General features: G+C 44.7%; 1 protein-coding gene across 1 annotated transcript in view; it reads left to right on the forward strand.

Moving 5' to 3' along the window:
- The first annotated feature begins 3170 nt into the window (after positions 1 to 3170).
- LOC126483736 (uncharacterized) overlaps positions 3171 to 14216 on the forward strand; it is a 96542-nt gene continuing 85496 nt past the window's right edge. Inside the window, exon 1 of the mRNA XM_050106853.1 lies at positions 3171 to 3364. Coding sequence (XP_049962810.1) covers positions 3178 to 3364 — 187 coding nt within the window. The 5' untranslated portion in view covers positions 3171 to 3177. The remainder of the gene's footprint in view (positions 3365 to 14216) is intronic.

The raw sequence follows: 14216 nt of genomic DNA on the forward strand, positions 1-14216 counted from the left end.
CTCAAACAATAAAGTTATTGTAGAGCTGTGAACTCGCTTCAATTATTTGTAATAACCCTGTACAGTAGAGCGTCTATTATCCGAACGTCGGTCAACCGAAAGACCGCTTAACCAGACTGTGTACTCGCTCGCACTTGTTACTCTCCCACCCTACCGTCTATCATCCCCCTCACTCCCAAACCAAGTTTCCCACAGTAGTCGCCGCACTGGGCCACCGCTGGCGGAACATTGCTTCTAATGGGGCCTTCACAAGGCGCTGCTGACAGGCCAAGCCGCCAGTCGCTGGATTCAACAATCAGCACACTTCTGTCGGCTTGGCACTGGCAGTAGAAGTAGCGGCAGTATCAAAGCTGTTCACAGCAACAGCTGCGCCAGCTTAGAGTTGAGGCGTGCCGCTCCGCGCAGTTTGAAGGATTGCGCGCCCCCAAGAAGAGCTTCTCAAGGTGAAAACAGTGATCTTCTGTTCTCTGTTACGACCACTTGTGTGCTGGTGCGTGCAGAAGTGAACTTGACGATACGAAATGGTTCAAATGGCTCTGAGCACTATGGGACTAAACATCTATGGTCATCAGTCCCCTAGAACTTAGAACTACTTAAACCTAACTAACCTAAGGACATCACACAACACGCAGTCATCACGAGGCAGAGAAAATCCCTGACCCCGCCGGGAATCGAACCCGGGAACCCGGGCGTGGGAAGCGAGAGCGCTACCGCATGACCACGAGCTGCGGACCAATACGAAATGCTTAAACGTAAACGTGTTGCTCTTTCTATGAGGGACAAGTACGAGATTATTAAAAGGTCAGAAGAAGGTGAATCTGCAACCATTTTATCCAATGAGTGCAAGGTGGGGAAGTCGACAATTACAGATATAAAAAAACAAAAGACGAGCATAGCAAATTTTATAGCTATGCTTGATTCTACTGATGGATCAACAAGCCTTAAAACTATGAAGCTCGCCACTAACACAGATCCAGATGACGCTGTTTGCAAGTGGTTTACACAAAAGAGATCGGAGGGAGAACCTATCTCAGGTCCCATTCTGTGTGAGAAGGCAATGCAGTTCAACGAAAAACTTGGAGGGCCTTAGAACTTTAAAGTGAGCAGACCAAAATAAAGGATTTTTTAAACGCTAATTTTGTATACTGTGTGTATTGTTCATGCAAAATGCGAATGTAATATGTATACAGGGTGTTACAAAAAGGTTCGGCCAAACTTTCAGGAAATATTCCTCACATACAAATAAAGAAAAGATGTTATGTGAACATGTGTCCGGAAACGCTTAATTTCCATGTTAGAGCTCATTTTAGTTTCGTCAGTATGTACTGTACTTCCTCGATTCACCGCCAGTTGGCCCAATTGAAGGAAGGTAATGTTGACTTCGGTGCTTGTGTTGACATGCGACTCATTGCTCTAGAGTACTAGCATCAAGCATATCAGTACGTAGCATCAACAGATTAGTGTTCATCACGAACGTGGTTTTGCAGTCGGTGCAATCTTTACAAACGCGGAGTTGGCAGATGCCCATTTGATGTATGGATTAGCACGGGGCAATAGCCGTGGCGCGGTACGTTTGTATCGAGACAGATTTCCAGAACGAAGGTGTCCCGACAGGAAGACGTTCGAAGCAATTGATCGGCGTCTTAAGGGAGCACGAAACATTCCAGCCTATGACTCGCGACTGGGGAAGACCTAGAACGACGGGACACCTGCAATGGACGAGGCAATTCTTCGTGCAGTTGACGATAACCCTAATGTCAGCGTCAGAGAAGTTGCTGCTGTACAAGGTAACGTTGACCACGTCACTGTATGGAGAGTGCTACGGGAGAACAAGTTGTTTCCGTACCATGTACAGCGTGTGCAGGAACTATCAGCAGCTGATTGGCCTCCACGGGCACACTTCTGCGAATGGTTCATCCAACAATGTGTCAATCCTCATTTCAGTGCAAATGTTTTCTTTACGGATGAGGCTTCATTCGAACGTGATCAAATTGTAAATTTTCACAATCAACATGTGTGGGCTGACGAGAATCCGCACGCAATTGTGCATTCACGTCATCAACACAGATTTTCTGTGAACGTTTGGGCAGGCATTGTTGGTGATGTCTTCATTGGGCCCCATGTTCTTCCACCTATGCTCAATGGAGCACGTTATCATGATTTCATACGGGATACTCTACCTGTGCTGCTAGAACATGTGCCTTTACAAGTACGACACAACGTGTGATTCATGCACGATGGAGCTCCTGCACATTTCAGTCGAAGTGTTCGTAAACAACAGATTCGGTGACCGATGGACTGGTAGAGGCGGACCAATTCCATGGCGTCCACGCTCTCCCGACCTCAACCCTCTTGACTTTCATTTATGGGGGCATTTGAAAGCTCTTGTCTACGCAACCCCGGTACCAAATGTAGAGACTCTTCGTGCTCGTATTGTGGACGGCTGTGATACAATACGCAATTCTCCAGGGCTGCATCAGCACATCAGGAATTCCGTGCGACGGAGGGTGGATGCATGTATCCTCGCTAACGGAGGACATTTTGAACATTTCCTGTAACAAAGTGTTTGAAGTCACTCTGGTACGTTCTGTTGCTGTGTGTTTCCATTCCATGATTAATGTGATTTGAAGAGAAGTAATAAAATAAGCTCTAACGTGGAAAGTAAGCGTTTCCGGACACATGTCCACATAACATATTTTCTTTCTTTGTGTGTGAGGAATGTTTCCTGAAAGTATGGCCGTACCTTTTTGTAACACCCTGTATCTTCCTACTGAAGTTGCCTTTGTATGTTACTTTGTAATACTAACAGAGATGCCTGTTTTTATGAATAAATTTACTGTACAGTACTCTTTTTTGGCAAATAAACATGTGCAATTCGATTACCCGAACAAACCAGTTTTCCGAACACACATGTCCCCCAATTACTTCGGACAATCGACGCTCTACTGTACGTATTTTCCGGACAAACCTCGTATATCAGGCATTACAAAAACATGAGCAGTGTACTGATTTTCTCTCTTTTGTTGATGTTTTCCTTTGCGAGCAAAGTGCACCACCATCTTCTTTCGTCACGAGCCACCACTGGGGCTAAGTGTGTGGCAGCTGTTATCTGTGGGACGGTTTGCGTGGTACACAGTACGTCGCAGACGTAGTAACGCCTTTGGCCGTGCGGTGCGCATGACGTGCTCTGGCGGGAGGAGGAGGAGGTGGTCTTTGACCCGCGAGGTCCGTGTCAGGGGCGGCGCGGCGGCAGAGCGGCCCGCGGTCAGTGTTGGAGTGGCGATGGAGTGCGGCACAGTGAGTACGTGGTGTCTGGCGGCGCTGCTGCTGCTGCCGCTGCTGCTGGGGGCCCTAGCGGACCGCGGTGAGTGCGGCGCGCTGATGGCCCGCTTCCTGTCCCCCTCCCCTCCCCCTGTCCCTGTCACCGTGCCTGTCTCAGGGCGCCAGTTCCTACAGCGGCACCTGCTGCCCACCTGCTCAAGACTGCTCTGTTCTTTTGGTAAGCGTAGCAGCGTCTCGGTTCTGGGGGTCATTCTTACTTTCTCTCCCTCTCCCCTCTCACCCGAATATAATTTCCACATCTATACCTATACTCCGCGAGGATACTTTGTATGCCATTGTCAGAATCTCTTTTGCCAATTTCAGTTGTCAATTGTTCGCGGGAAGAACAATTGATACCACCATTTTTAAAAGGGTCTCACCCCAAATTTAGGCGAACTAGTACCGGTACGAGATTCTGTGGTAGATTCTTTTATGTGTTTGTCTATTTTTTGTTTGTCTGTTGTCGATGTATTATGCTCGCAGTAAAAGGTCGTAACAACGTGATAAAATTGTCTCAGATAGTGCTGTTAAAAGAATTACTGTTTGTTGCGCGTATGAAGAGTCTTGGGAGAGACGGCTGGATATTTTTAGCAACTATTCATACATTGCGCAGGTCGCACCAGTGTTTAAGAAGGGTAGTAGGAGTAATCCATCGAACTACAGACCTGTATCATTGACGTCGGTTTGCAGTAGGGTTTTGGAGTATATACAGTATTCAAACATTATGAATCACCTCGAAGGGAAAGATCTATTGCTACGCAATCAGCATGGTTTCAGAAAACATCGTGCTTGTGCAACGCAGCTAGCTCTTAATTCGCACGAAGTAATGGCCGCTATCGACAGGGATCTCAGGTTGATTCCGTATTTCTAGATTTCCGGAAAGCTTTTGACACCGTTACTCACAAGCGACTTCTAATCAAGCTGCGGGCCTACGGGGTATCGCCTCAGTTGTGCGACTGGATTCGTGATTTCCTGTCAGGAAGGTTGCAGTTCGTAGTAATAGACGGCAAATCATCGAGTAAAACTGAAGTGATATCGGGTGTTCCCCACGGAAGCGTCCTGGGACCTCTGCTGTTCCTGATCTATATAGATGACCTGGGTGACAATCTGAGCAGTTCTCTTATGGTGTTCGCAGATGATGCTGTAATTTACCGTCTAGTAAGGTCATCCGAAGACCAGTATCAGTTGCAAAGCGATTTAGAAAAGATTGCTGTATGGTGTGGCAGGTGGCAGTTGACGCTAAATAACTAAAAGTGTGAGGTGATCCACATGAGTTCCAAAAGAAATCCGTTGGAATTCGATTACTCGATAAATAGTACAATTGTCAAGGCTGTCACTTCAACCAAGTACCCGGGTGTTAAAATTACGAACAACTTCAGTTGGAAAGACCACATAGATAATATTGTGGGGAAGGCGAGCCAAAGGTTGCGTTTCATTGGCAGGACACTTAGAAGATGCAACAAGTCGACTAAAGAGACAGCTTACACTACACTCATTCGTCCTCTGTTAGAATATTGCTGCGCGGTGTGGGATCCTTACCAGGTGGGATTGACGGAGGACATCGAAGGGTGCAAAAAAGGGCAGCTCGTTTTGTATCATCACGTAACAGGGGAGAGAGTGTGGCAGATTTGATACGCGAGTTGGGATGGAAGTCATTAAAGCAAAGAGGTTTTTCGTCGCGGGCAGATCTATTTACGAAATTTCAGTCACCAACTTTCTCTTCCGAATGCGAAAATATTTTGTTGAGCCCAACCTACATAGGTAGGAATGATCATCAAAATAAAATAAGAGAAATCAGAACTCGAACAGAAAGGTTTAGGTGTTCGTTTTTCCCGCGCGCTGTTCGGGAGTGGAATGGTAGAGACATAGTATGGTTGTGGTTCGATGAACCCTCTGCCAAGCACTTAAATGTGAATTGCAGAGTAATCATGTAGATGTAGATGTAGACATGAGATTGCAGGTTCGAGTGCTGTTGTCCACGTCTCTTCCCGTACACGTCGCATTCAATCTGAAACAATTCTGCTATTTCAATACTTCCAAAAATACTAATAAAGATCGTGACGCTCACCTTTGTTCTCATGAAATAATAACGGTTTATTATGTCTCTTGTACAATTCTCCACATAACATCAAAAGAAGCGAACAGAAAACTCTAGTTACCCTTAGTTACGAGTAAACCACAGAGAGAGTAATATTCCGAGTCAACGATATGATTATCATAGAGTCTCTCAGATAACGTCTGTGCCACTTAGCTTTCTCACAGTCGATTCAGTACATTACATATTTATTACACTACACATGCCGCTCTAGGAGTACATAAGAGTACTGAAGGTCGTTTATGAACTCCTATCCACAGCTGTTCATTATTTAACACACATGTATAATATCAACAAACTGATAACACTTTTTAATATTTGTTTTGTGAATGATGGTATTGTATGGTGTAAGTGAGTGTATGATTGTGTCTCCACTACAGTTCTCAATACTGGAAAACAAAAAGACAATCCTGGATTTATATCTTGTCTCCTCACTCGAGCATGGATAACGGGAAAACCAGGCAAAAAACCGCATTGAGGTCTTCAGTATTGAGAATTGCAGTGGTTTTCTTTAGTAGGTTCCGAGAACTTCTACACAGGCGAGAGAGTTAATCCATCTCGCTTCCAACAAAATGCTGGTGTACATGAACATCGACATACTGACGATTCCCCATATAGGAGTGGCATGCATCATCGTGTATCAGATTATGCAACACTTCATATGGAGGAAAAACTTATTAAATATAGACAATTTCCAACTTTCAATCCAGAAAAGAAAATTATTCATCCCATCGTGTTCATAAAATCGTTTAAAGGAGTTTTACACTGAATTTGGGCAGAAAACTCTAGTTACCCATAGTTACGAGTAAACCACAGAGAGAGTAATATTCCGAGTCAACGATATAATTATCATAGTCTCTCAGATAACGTCTTTGCCACTTAGCTTTCTCACAGTCGATTCAGTACATCACATATTTATTACACTACAATTTTATGTACATAGATGCATCTTTCTATATGAGAGGGGCTTTATTCCACACATTGTTGATGTGTTTTTGCGACTTCGTTACAGTGGAGTCATTTTTGAAAGGGCTTTACTCTCTACAGTAATAATACCAGTCGGATGGGGATCATTTTCGCATGCCATCTACTAAATACCTAATCCACTGTGGGTTACGTTTAGGTTCCGGTAGTTGAACTGTTGATATTTCTGAACATTTTTGTGCGATGTGAAATGGCATCTAGTACTGAGTTTCAACGTAATTCACGTACCAAGAATCTTTTATTTCCGGTAGTGTCTGTTGTTTTTAAAGTTGAAAAGCCTTACGCTGGACCAGTGGCTACAAACACGAGTAAAATATAAGACATACAACGTTTATTTGATTATATATTCGGCACGAACATAGGTTCAAAAATGGCTCTGAGCACTATGGGACTTAACTTCTGAGGTCATCAGTCCCCTAGAACTTAGAACTACTTAAACCTAACTAACCTAAGGACATCACACACATTCATGCCCGAAGCAAGATTCGAACCTGCGACCGTAGCGGTCGCGGGGTTCCAGACTGTAGCGCCTAGAACCGCTCGGCCACCCCGGCCGGCCACGAACATAGGTATTTCGAATAAATGGCCTGTACGTGAGAGTTCTGCTGATGATGATGACCAGTGAAACCATTTTGTATGTACTTTGATTAGAGTTACAATACTATGAAAATGTTTGCGTAAAAAAAGAGAAAGAAAGAACTTAAAACATTACCAGAAATGTAACTTCATCAAGCAAATGAATTACTTCGTCAAGAAAAGGACCATATTCCAAGATTTTAGACTTCCTTTTTTCAAAGAAATTGCAAAACTTAGCAACCGCAGTAAAGGTAAAATATCCATTTTGCTCTGTTCTTTAAACTCTAAAGCCCATCCTGTTACATTCTAATTTCTCACCCGCAGAGTGTTTCAGGTGGTCCCCGAAAACTTAAGTTTTGGTGTAAGGTCCATTCAAAAATGACTGTATCAGTAGGCCTCCGTTTGAGCTCGAATTTCTCTGCCGGCCGGGGTGGCCGAGCGGTTCTAGGCGCTACAGTCTGGAACCGCGCGGCCACTACGGTCGCAGGTTCGAATCCTGCCTCGGGCACGGATGTGTGTGATGTCCTTAGGTTAGTTAGGTTTAAGTAGTTCTAACTTCTATGGGACTGATGACCTTAGAAGTTAAGTCCCATAGTGCTCAGAGCCATTTGAACAATTTTTCGAATTTCTCTACATTTACGTTGGTGGCCTCTCCTCGCAGTATGCGTAGGAGGAAACAGCGTATTGGTTGGCACTTCCAGTTTGAATCGCTCCGTACGGATACTCCGAGAGATTTTATGGATGTGGCGGCTTCCAGCGAGTGTTCTGCTAATCGTGCAGACATATATTTTAGCCTGATTGTGCGCAGTGCGTTCTGTCTGTTTATGTTGAAAGTCAAATACCAAACGTTGCACCAAGCATCGATCCTGCATTCTGCCACGGTTTTCTAGCGTTCAGACTTATTTGTGTACAACGGCAACATTTGCGAAAACCGTAATGGAACTTAACGATTTAACCCACTAACTCGTTTATACGAGGGCGTGCTTAAAAGTAATGCTTCAGAATTTTTTATATGAAAACACTTAAAGTTTTTTGCATAAAACAAACGTTATTAATATGATTCGTCTTTATACTTCACGTCTACATATGAATTTCACAGTGGACTGACACCGGCAACGAACACATTTCTCCCAACACCAGACTCGTTTGTTGATACGTTGCTGTAGCATGTTTGACACTGTTGACGGAGCCACAACCTCACCTGTGCTTACAGCCCTTCATCACTATCTAAGTTTGTACAAATAGCTCTGAGCACTATGGGACTTAACTTCTGAGGTCATCAGTCACCAAGAACTTAGAACTACTTAAACCTAACCAGCCTAAGGACATCACACACATTCATGCCCGAGGCAGGATTCGAACCTGCGACCGTAGCGGTCGCGCGGTTCCAGACTGTAGCGCCTAGAACCGCTCGGCCACCCCGGCCGGCCACCAATAAGTAAAGTCCTCGAAGGTGTACTTTAGGTTTTGGAAACATATCAGAATCGGATGGTGCCAACTCGGGACTCTATGGCTAATCATCGATGATGGAGACCGCAAGGAGTCGGACTGCTACCGATGTCGCAGCGCTCGTGTGTGCTGCGGCATTGCCCTGCCGAAGGAGAAGGTGCCCGATGTGCGGACGAAGTCGAATTCCAAACTCGATTACAGAATCTCGTTTCTAACACACATAGTTACGTCACACACTGCCATGTTACACCCTACAATTCTGACGCTTCTAGCGGCAGGTGGTTACAAATATGTAGATGTGAAGAACAAAGACGCAGAACGTTTGTTTTATTTGGAAATACTTAAGACTTTTCAGATAACAATTCGGAGGCATTACTTTTCAGCACGCCCTTGTACATATTGTGAAAAGTAGCTATTCTATAACAACCCTTTAGCGTACGCCCGAATTTCCTTTTACGTCTGAAGATTTCTCCCAGTTGAGAACTACAAGCTTTGTTCTGTGATTCTTCCATTTCTCCAGGCGTATTTTATGACGAAATAAATCTCGGGTGAACAGCCTGGTATGAATGTGCATAAGAAACCATATTTCGGCAATCGACCACGTTTCCATCATCAGATGTGCTGATGTACTGTACATCAGCGCACGTGATGATGGCAACGTGGTCGATTGCCGAAATATTGTTTCTTATGCACATTCATACCAGGCTGTTCACCCGAGATTTATTTCGTCATAAAATACGCCTGGAGAAATGGAAGAATCACATCACATACCTCTACGGGGAGGAGATGTATCGCAGCATGAAAAGGATCGACAAGCTGCGTCATCGGAGAAGTCGTCTACTGAGTTCTTTTGTTTTTCTTATGAAGTGCCGAGAAGAACGTGTGCTACCGAATTTTGCCAGTACATCAGCGCACCTGCCTGATGGAAACGTGGTCGATTGCCGAAATATTGTGTCCTGTGCACACTCATACCACGCTGTTCACCCGAAATTTATTTCGTCAGCATTGTTCCGGTTTGCTAGAAAGTCTTCAGTCCACTCGTTACACAGCTGGTCTGATATTCCGGTACGCTCGTATTCTGTTCGTTAGGTGACAGTGTGGAACTGTATCGAAGGTCTTTCGCTCTCCTCTGTACCATTGTTGCAGCATAAGTTCGTAGCGTTTTTCTTTTGAATTTTGGTATACCATTTGCTATGGATTTATTTAGCAACTATCATTTTTCATTTATACTTCACTGTTCCTATCTGATTATACATACGGTCATTTTTCGATGTGGAGATAGTGAGTGGAGCTGTGGATGATAGAAAATGGAGTGTCAAGTGGAGAAACTGAAACATTTCCGACATAACCTTCTGTTTGAGATCAGTAGAGGAGTGACAGCAGCGCAGGCAGCCAGAAACATTGACGTCGTGTATGGGGAACATGGCGAGAAAACGTTTCTCTCGTTTTAAGGAGGATCAGTTTGACATTAGTGACTCTTCACATTTGGGAAGATCTTCGGAGCTTGATGAAGATCGTTTAAACGCATTAATCCACAATTATCACCGTCAGTGTACTCGAAAACTGGCAGATGATACGAACTGTGATCGTACCACCGTCGTGCGTCATTCACATGCAGTGGAGAAGGTTCAAAAATCGCGAGTGTGGGTACCACACGCCCTAAGCCAAAATCACAAAAATCAGCGGGCCGCACGCGCATCTCTACTTGCTTCTCATCGACTGCCTCGCAAACAACACCGGCAATTCCTTATCCTGTACCGTTTACTGGTGTCAAGAAATTGTGTCTTTATGCCGGCCGCGGTCGTCTAGCGGTTCTAGGCGCTCAGTCCGGAACCGCGCGACTGCTACGGTCGCAGGTTCGAATCCTGCCTCGGGCATGGATGTGTGTGATGTCCTTAGGTTAGTTAGGTTTAACTAGTTCTAAGTTCTAGGGGACTAATGACATCAGAAGTTGAGTCCCATAGTGCTCAGAGCCATTTGAACCATTTTTTTTTGTGTCTTTATGCTGACAAAGGGGAAGAAAAGGAGTGGCTGAGCCCAAACAAAGCAGCAACTGTCGGTACAAAGACCTGCGGGCATCCACAGAAGATAATGTTATGCATCTCGTGCAACAGCGGCGGTGTGGTGTAGAACGAACTGGTTCCCCGAGATGAAACCACCACTGTTGCCATTTAGTGTCAACAGCTAGACGTCTTGCAGACTCAATCCTAGAACAACGACCAGGAAGACTGCATGAAGTGGTGTTGCTCTTCGATGACGCCCGCACGCTTTGTGGTAGACTGACAAAAACGCTATGCAGTAGATGGGTTGGAAAGTCATTCCGCAGCCGTCAGACTTTCACCATTTCCGCTCTCCGACGAAAAACCTTCAAGGAAATTCCTTTCCTGATGAAAATGCGCTCCGAACATGGCTCGACGAATTCTTCGCCTCAAAACTGCGTATAGTCACCGAATCGAAAAGTAACCCAGCGTTGGCAGACTGCGACAACTTAAAAGCAGCAACCTAATTTTATAATGTAATAGTAACAAACTCGCTTTAGGACAACTTACAGTAATAATAACAACATGATATAAAATCGAATTGTGTGCTCGCCGTTGTTAGCGTACTATTTCATTTCTCACTACGAGTGCGAACGCAGACTACGGCTATACGCCCTCAGCGGACAAGAGGACTGTTGTTTCCCCAGTGGAAGGTCTTTTGCTTCCTCCCTTACTCAGCATTCTGTGGTTGGCCGGTTCTGACTGTGGACTATAGATCTGTGTCGTCTTTGCTGTTGGCAGCAGGTGTGGCCGATCTGTGAGAGTGTGCACCTTCGCCTGGCTGGTACACTCTCTGCTGCTGCCCAGTGCGCAAACCAAGCGAGCAACTGTGCCAAACAGGAATTCCTTGTCACTGTAAACGGTTTTCACGCAACTTTATCTTCCGAAAATTGTCTAAGAAATCCATAAATTGATATTAGCAAAAATATAAACGCTCTTGGCATAAAAATGTTCTTTGGAGGAGAGGGTTGAAGAGGGCGTGGTAGCCCCCCTCCACCCTTCTCCTTGCATCCGCGCCTGAAGCAGCAGCGAGCTACACGCAGCTACAATCGAGTTTTGACTGACTCTAAAAGAACTCTTTAGCTATTGGAACGACGTAAGTGGACCTCATGCACCGACAGATATATTTTACACATTACTGAAATAAATCTGTCGCCACGAACTAGTGTGACTCTGGTATAAGTCGTAATGAAGCAGTGGACGAATTAGGACATGAGAGCATTCTACAAGCTAAAAGGCAGTGCATAGATTTCTCACACACAAAATTCCTGCATGGAGTAAGAAAAGACGTCAACTGTGGGAAGTCTAGACCAGGGGGTTCCCAGACTTTTGTTCACTGTGTACCACTTGACATTTTTATAAATATGAGCGTACCACTATAATTTGTTTACTTTTTAACGAACCCTGTGGTGGAGGATGGGGGGCGGGGAGATGGCTGAGCGACGACTGCCGCATATGAGAGGAACGCTGTGGGGGGAGTAAATTTCGCCATCTTGCGTAGTGTAACGCAACGGCCAACAAAGCGAAAACAAGAGGTAACGGTTCATTGCATAATGTCTGCTGCAGCGCCACACATTGGTACAGCACATTAAGTTGTAGCAGCTGCAGAGCGGCACGAAAGCTTTCGACACAAGACCCGACGAAAATATGTATCGCCAACATCAGAACAAGAAGAATCATTCCCGGCCAATGCAGCGATGACTAATGGAGGGCTCTAGGGGGGCGGGGGCGGGGGGGGGGGGGGTACTGCCTGACCTTCCTGTGTCCTGCGCACAGACTGGATAAAATATTCACCGGTAAATCCAGTCTCTTTACTTTGATCGATCCGTTTTCTTCCTATAAAAATGGTTCAAATGGTTGTGAGCACTATGGGACTTAACATCTGAGGTCATCAGTCACCTAGAACTTAGAACTACTGAAACCTAACTAACCTAAAGACATCACACACATCCATGCCCGAGGCAGGATTCGAACGTGCGACCGTAGCGTACCACCGTCTGGTCTTGAGAGACCCTATTAAATCCATTTCATGAAGATTCACCCCCGACTTTGAGCTCATATTCTGGTCACATGGCATAACAAACATCGGCCTGTTATACCTTGCCGGAATCGTGGAGATGTTTACTTTTACTTGGTGTATGAATATTACATTTTAGTTGGAAAGTGGAGGGGATACACGGTAATATTGAAGAGAAGGCGTGCTTTCTCGACCATTTTTTGGCGAGTGTCAAATTTGAAGAGTCATAGGAGTCAGACCACAATTAGGAGTAAAATTTCTTTTGCACAGTTTGAAGATACAACCATACTCAACTTTCAGACGAATTGTCGTTGTTTTCCAATAGGCGTGTTTTCCTAATAATGATGGGCGTAGATTGCTGCAATTCGGCTAATGGTGCTACATATTAACAAGACGAAAAGTGGAAATACAGGTTCTGTTGTGGCCTTCCACAACTGTTATGCTAAAGCGCTAATATCACATCTGTAACTTATACCACATCTTTAATTTATTTCCTTTTGCGTTTCTATGCGCCGCGTGCTCGCGTGTGCTATGTTGCCGGACCTCTGAACAGTATTTCCACTTCATTGTTTGCTGTTGCAGTGTTTACATCGCGACTTCCCGTCAGACAGGAAACAATCGTGCTCCCATTGGTTGTTGTGTATTCCTGAGACAGTGCTCGTAACATAATTGGTTGCCTTGTACTTGTGTGAAACCATGCATCATTTCCGGAGTTGTGAAAAGTCTATGGTGATCAGCCGCGCTGGCTTACTTTGAGGCCGAAGAAGAACAGCACGCGAGCAGTTCCGTATCACAGTAAGTAAGAAAGAGTTCTGGCAGGTGACAGATGTTTGTATTGGATGAGTTTGCACAAGGAGCCATAATAAGAAAAATCCACGACTTCTGTGTGGAAAAGTTGTTTCCAACAGTGGCGGCCGAGTTATAAAAGTTGAAGAATGAGGTGGAAGATTTTCCTGATATGGGTGAAACTACTCTTTGGCGCGCTATTCGATAATTGGCTTCAGATACACAAAGTTAAAAAAAAAAAAAAAAAAAAGAACCTGTGCTGATGGAAAATAACCAAGCAGTAGGAAAAAGACACGACTTCTTGCGGGAAATAGGACACTTGCGCAACGCTGGATGGACTATTTATTACACTAATTAGAGCTAGTGTGGTGCAAATCGTTCGATAGTTTGGTTAACAGGAACAAAAAATGGCTTATGCATTAGGAAATCTATACGATTATCACAGAGGAAGTGTTCAAGAGTGGAATGACTGGAAACGAGGAATTCAAACACCGTTCGATTCCGGAAAAAGGATTACAAAATGCCGCATTGGAAACGGAGATAGGTTCGTGAAAAATTCTGGTCTATGTTTATTGGGCAAGAAGGAAGTGCAGATTATCATTCTGAAATGAATGCCAAACACTACGAAGAGTGATTTAGGAGTGTTCCCGAAATATTGGCAAACAGATCTGCGATTGTTTTAGATCAGGCTCCATATCACACGACGAAAAATCCAGTATCACGAAATCCGTCTACGAAACGGAGAAAGAATTCTGCTATTGAATGAACGGAAAGCAATAATACACGGCTTCCATCTAATGCCACGTCATATGAGGAATTTAGTTAAGCTGGCCTATTGGGACACTCGCGACTGCTCTTCAGGGCGCAGGAATGCCTTTTGGGAAGTATATTACGATCAGTGGACAAGGAAATTAAACACCTATGATTAGCGTCTTTCGTTTGACATTAC

Source organism: Schistocerca serialis, chromosome 6 (assembly GCF_023864345.2).
Source record: "Schistocerca serialis cubense isolate TAMUIC-IGC-003099 chromosome 6, iqSchSeri2.2, whole genome shotgun sequence".
Taxonomy (NCBI): domain Eukaryota; kingdom Metazoa; phylum Arthropoda; class Insecta; order Orthoptera; family Acrididae; genus Schistocerca; species Schistocerca serialis.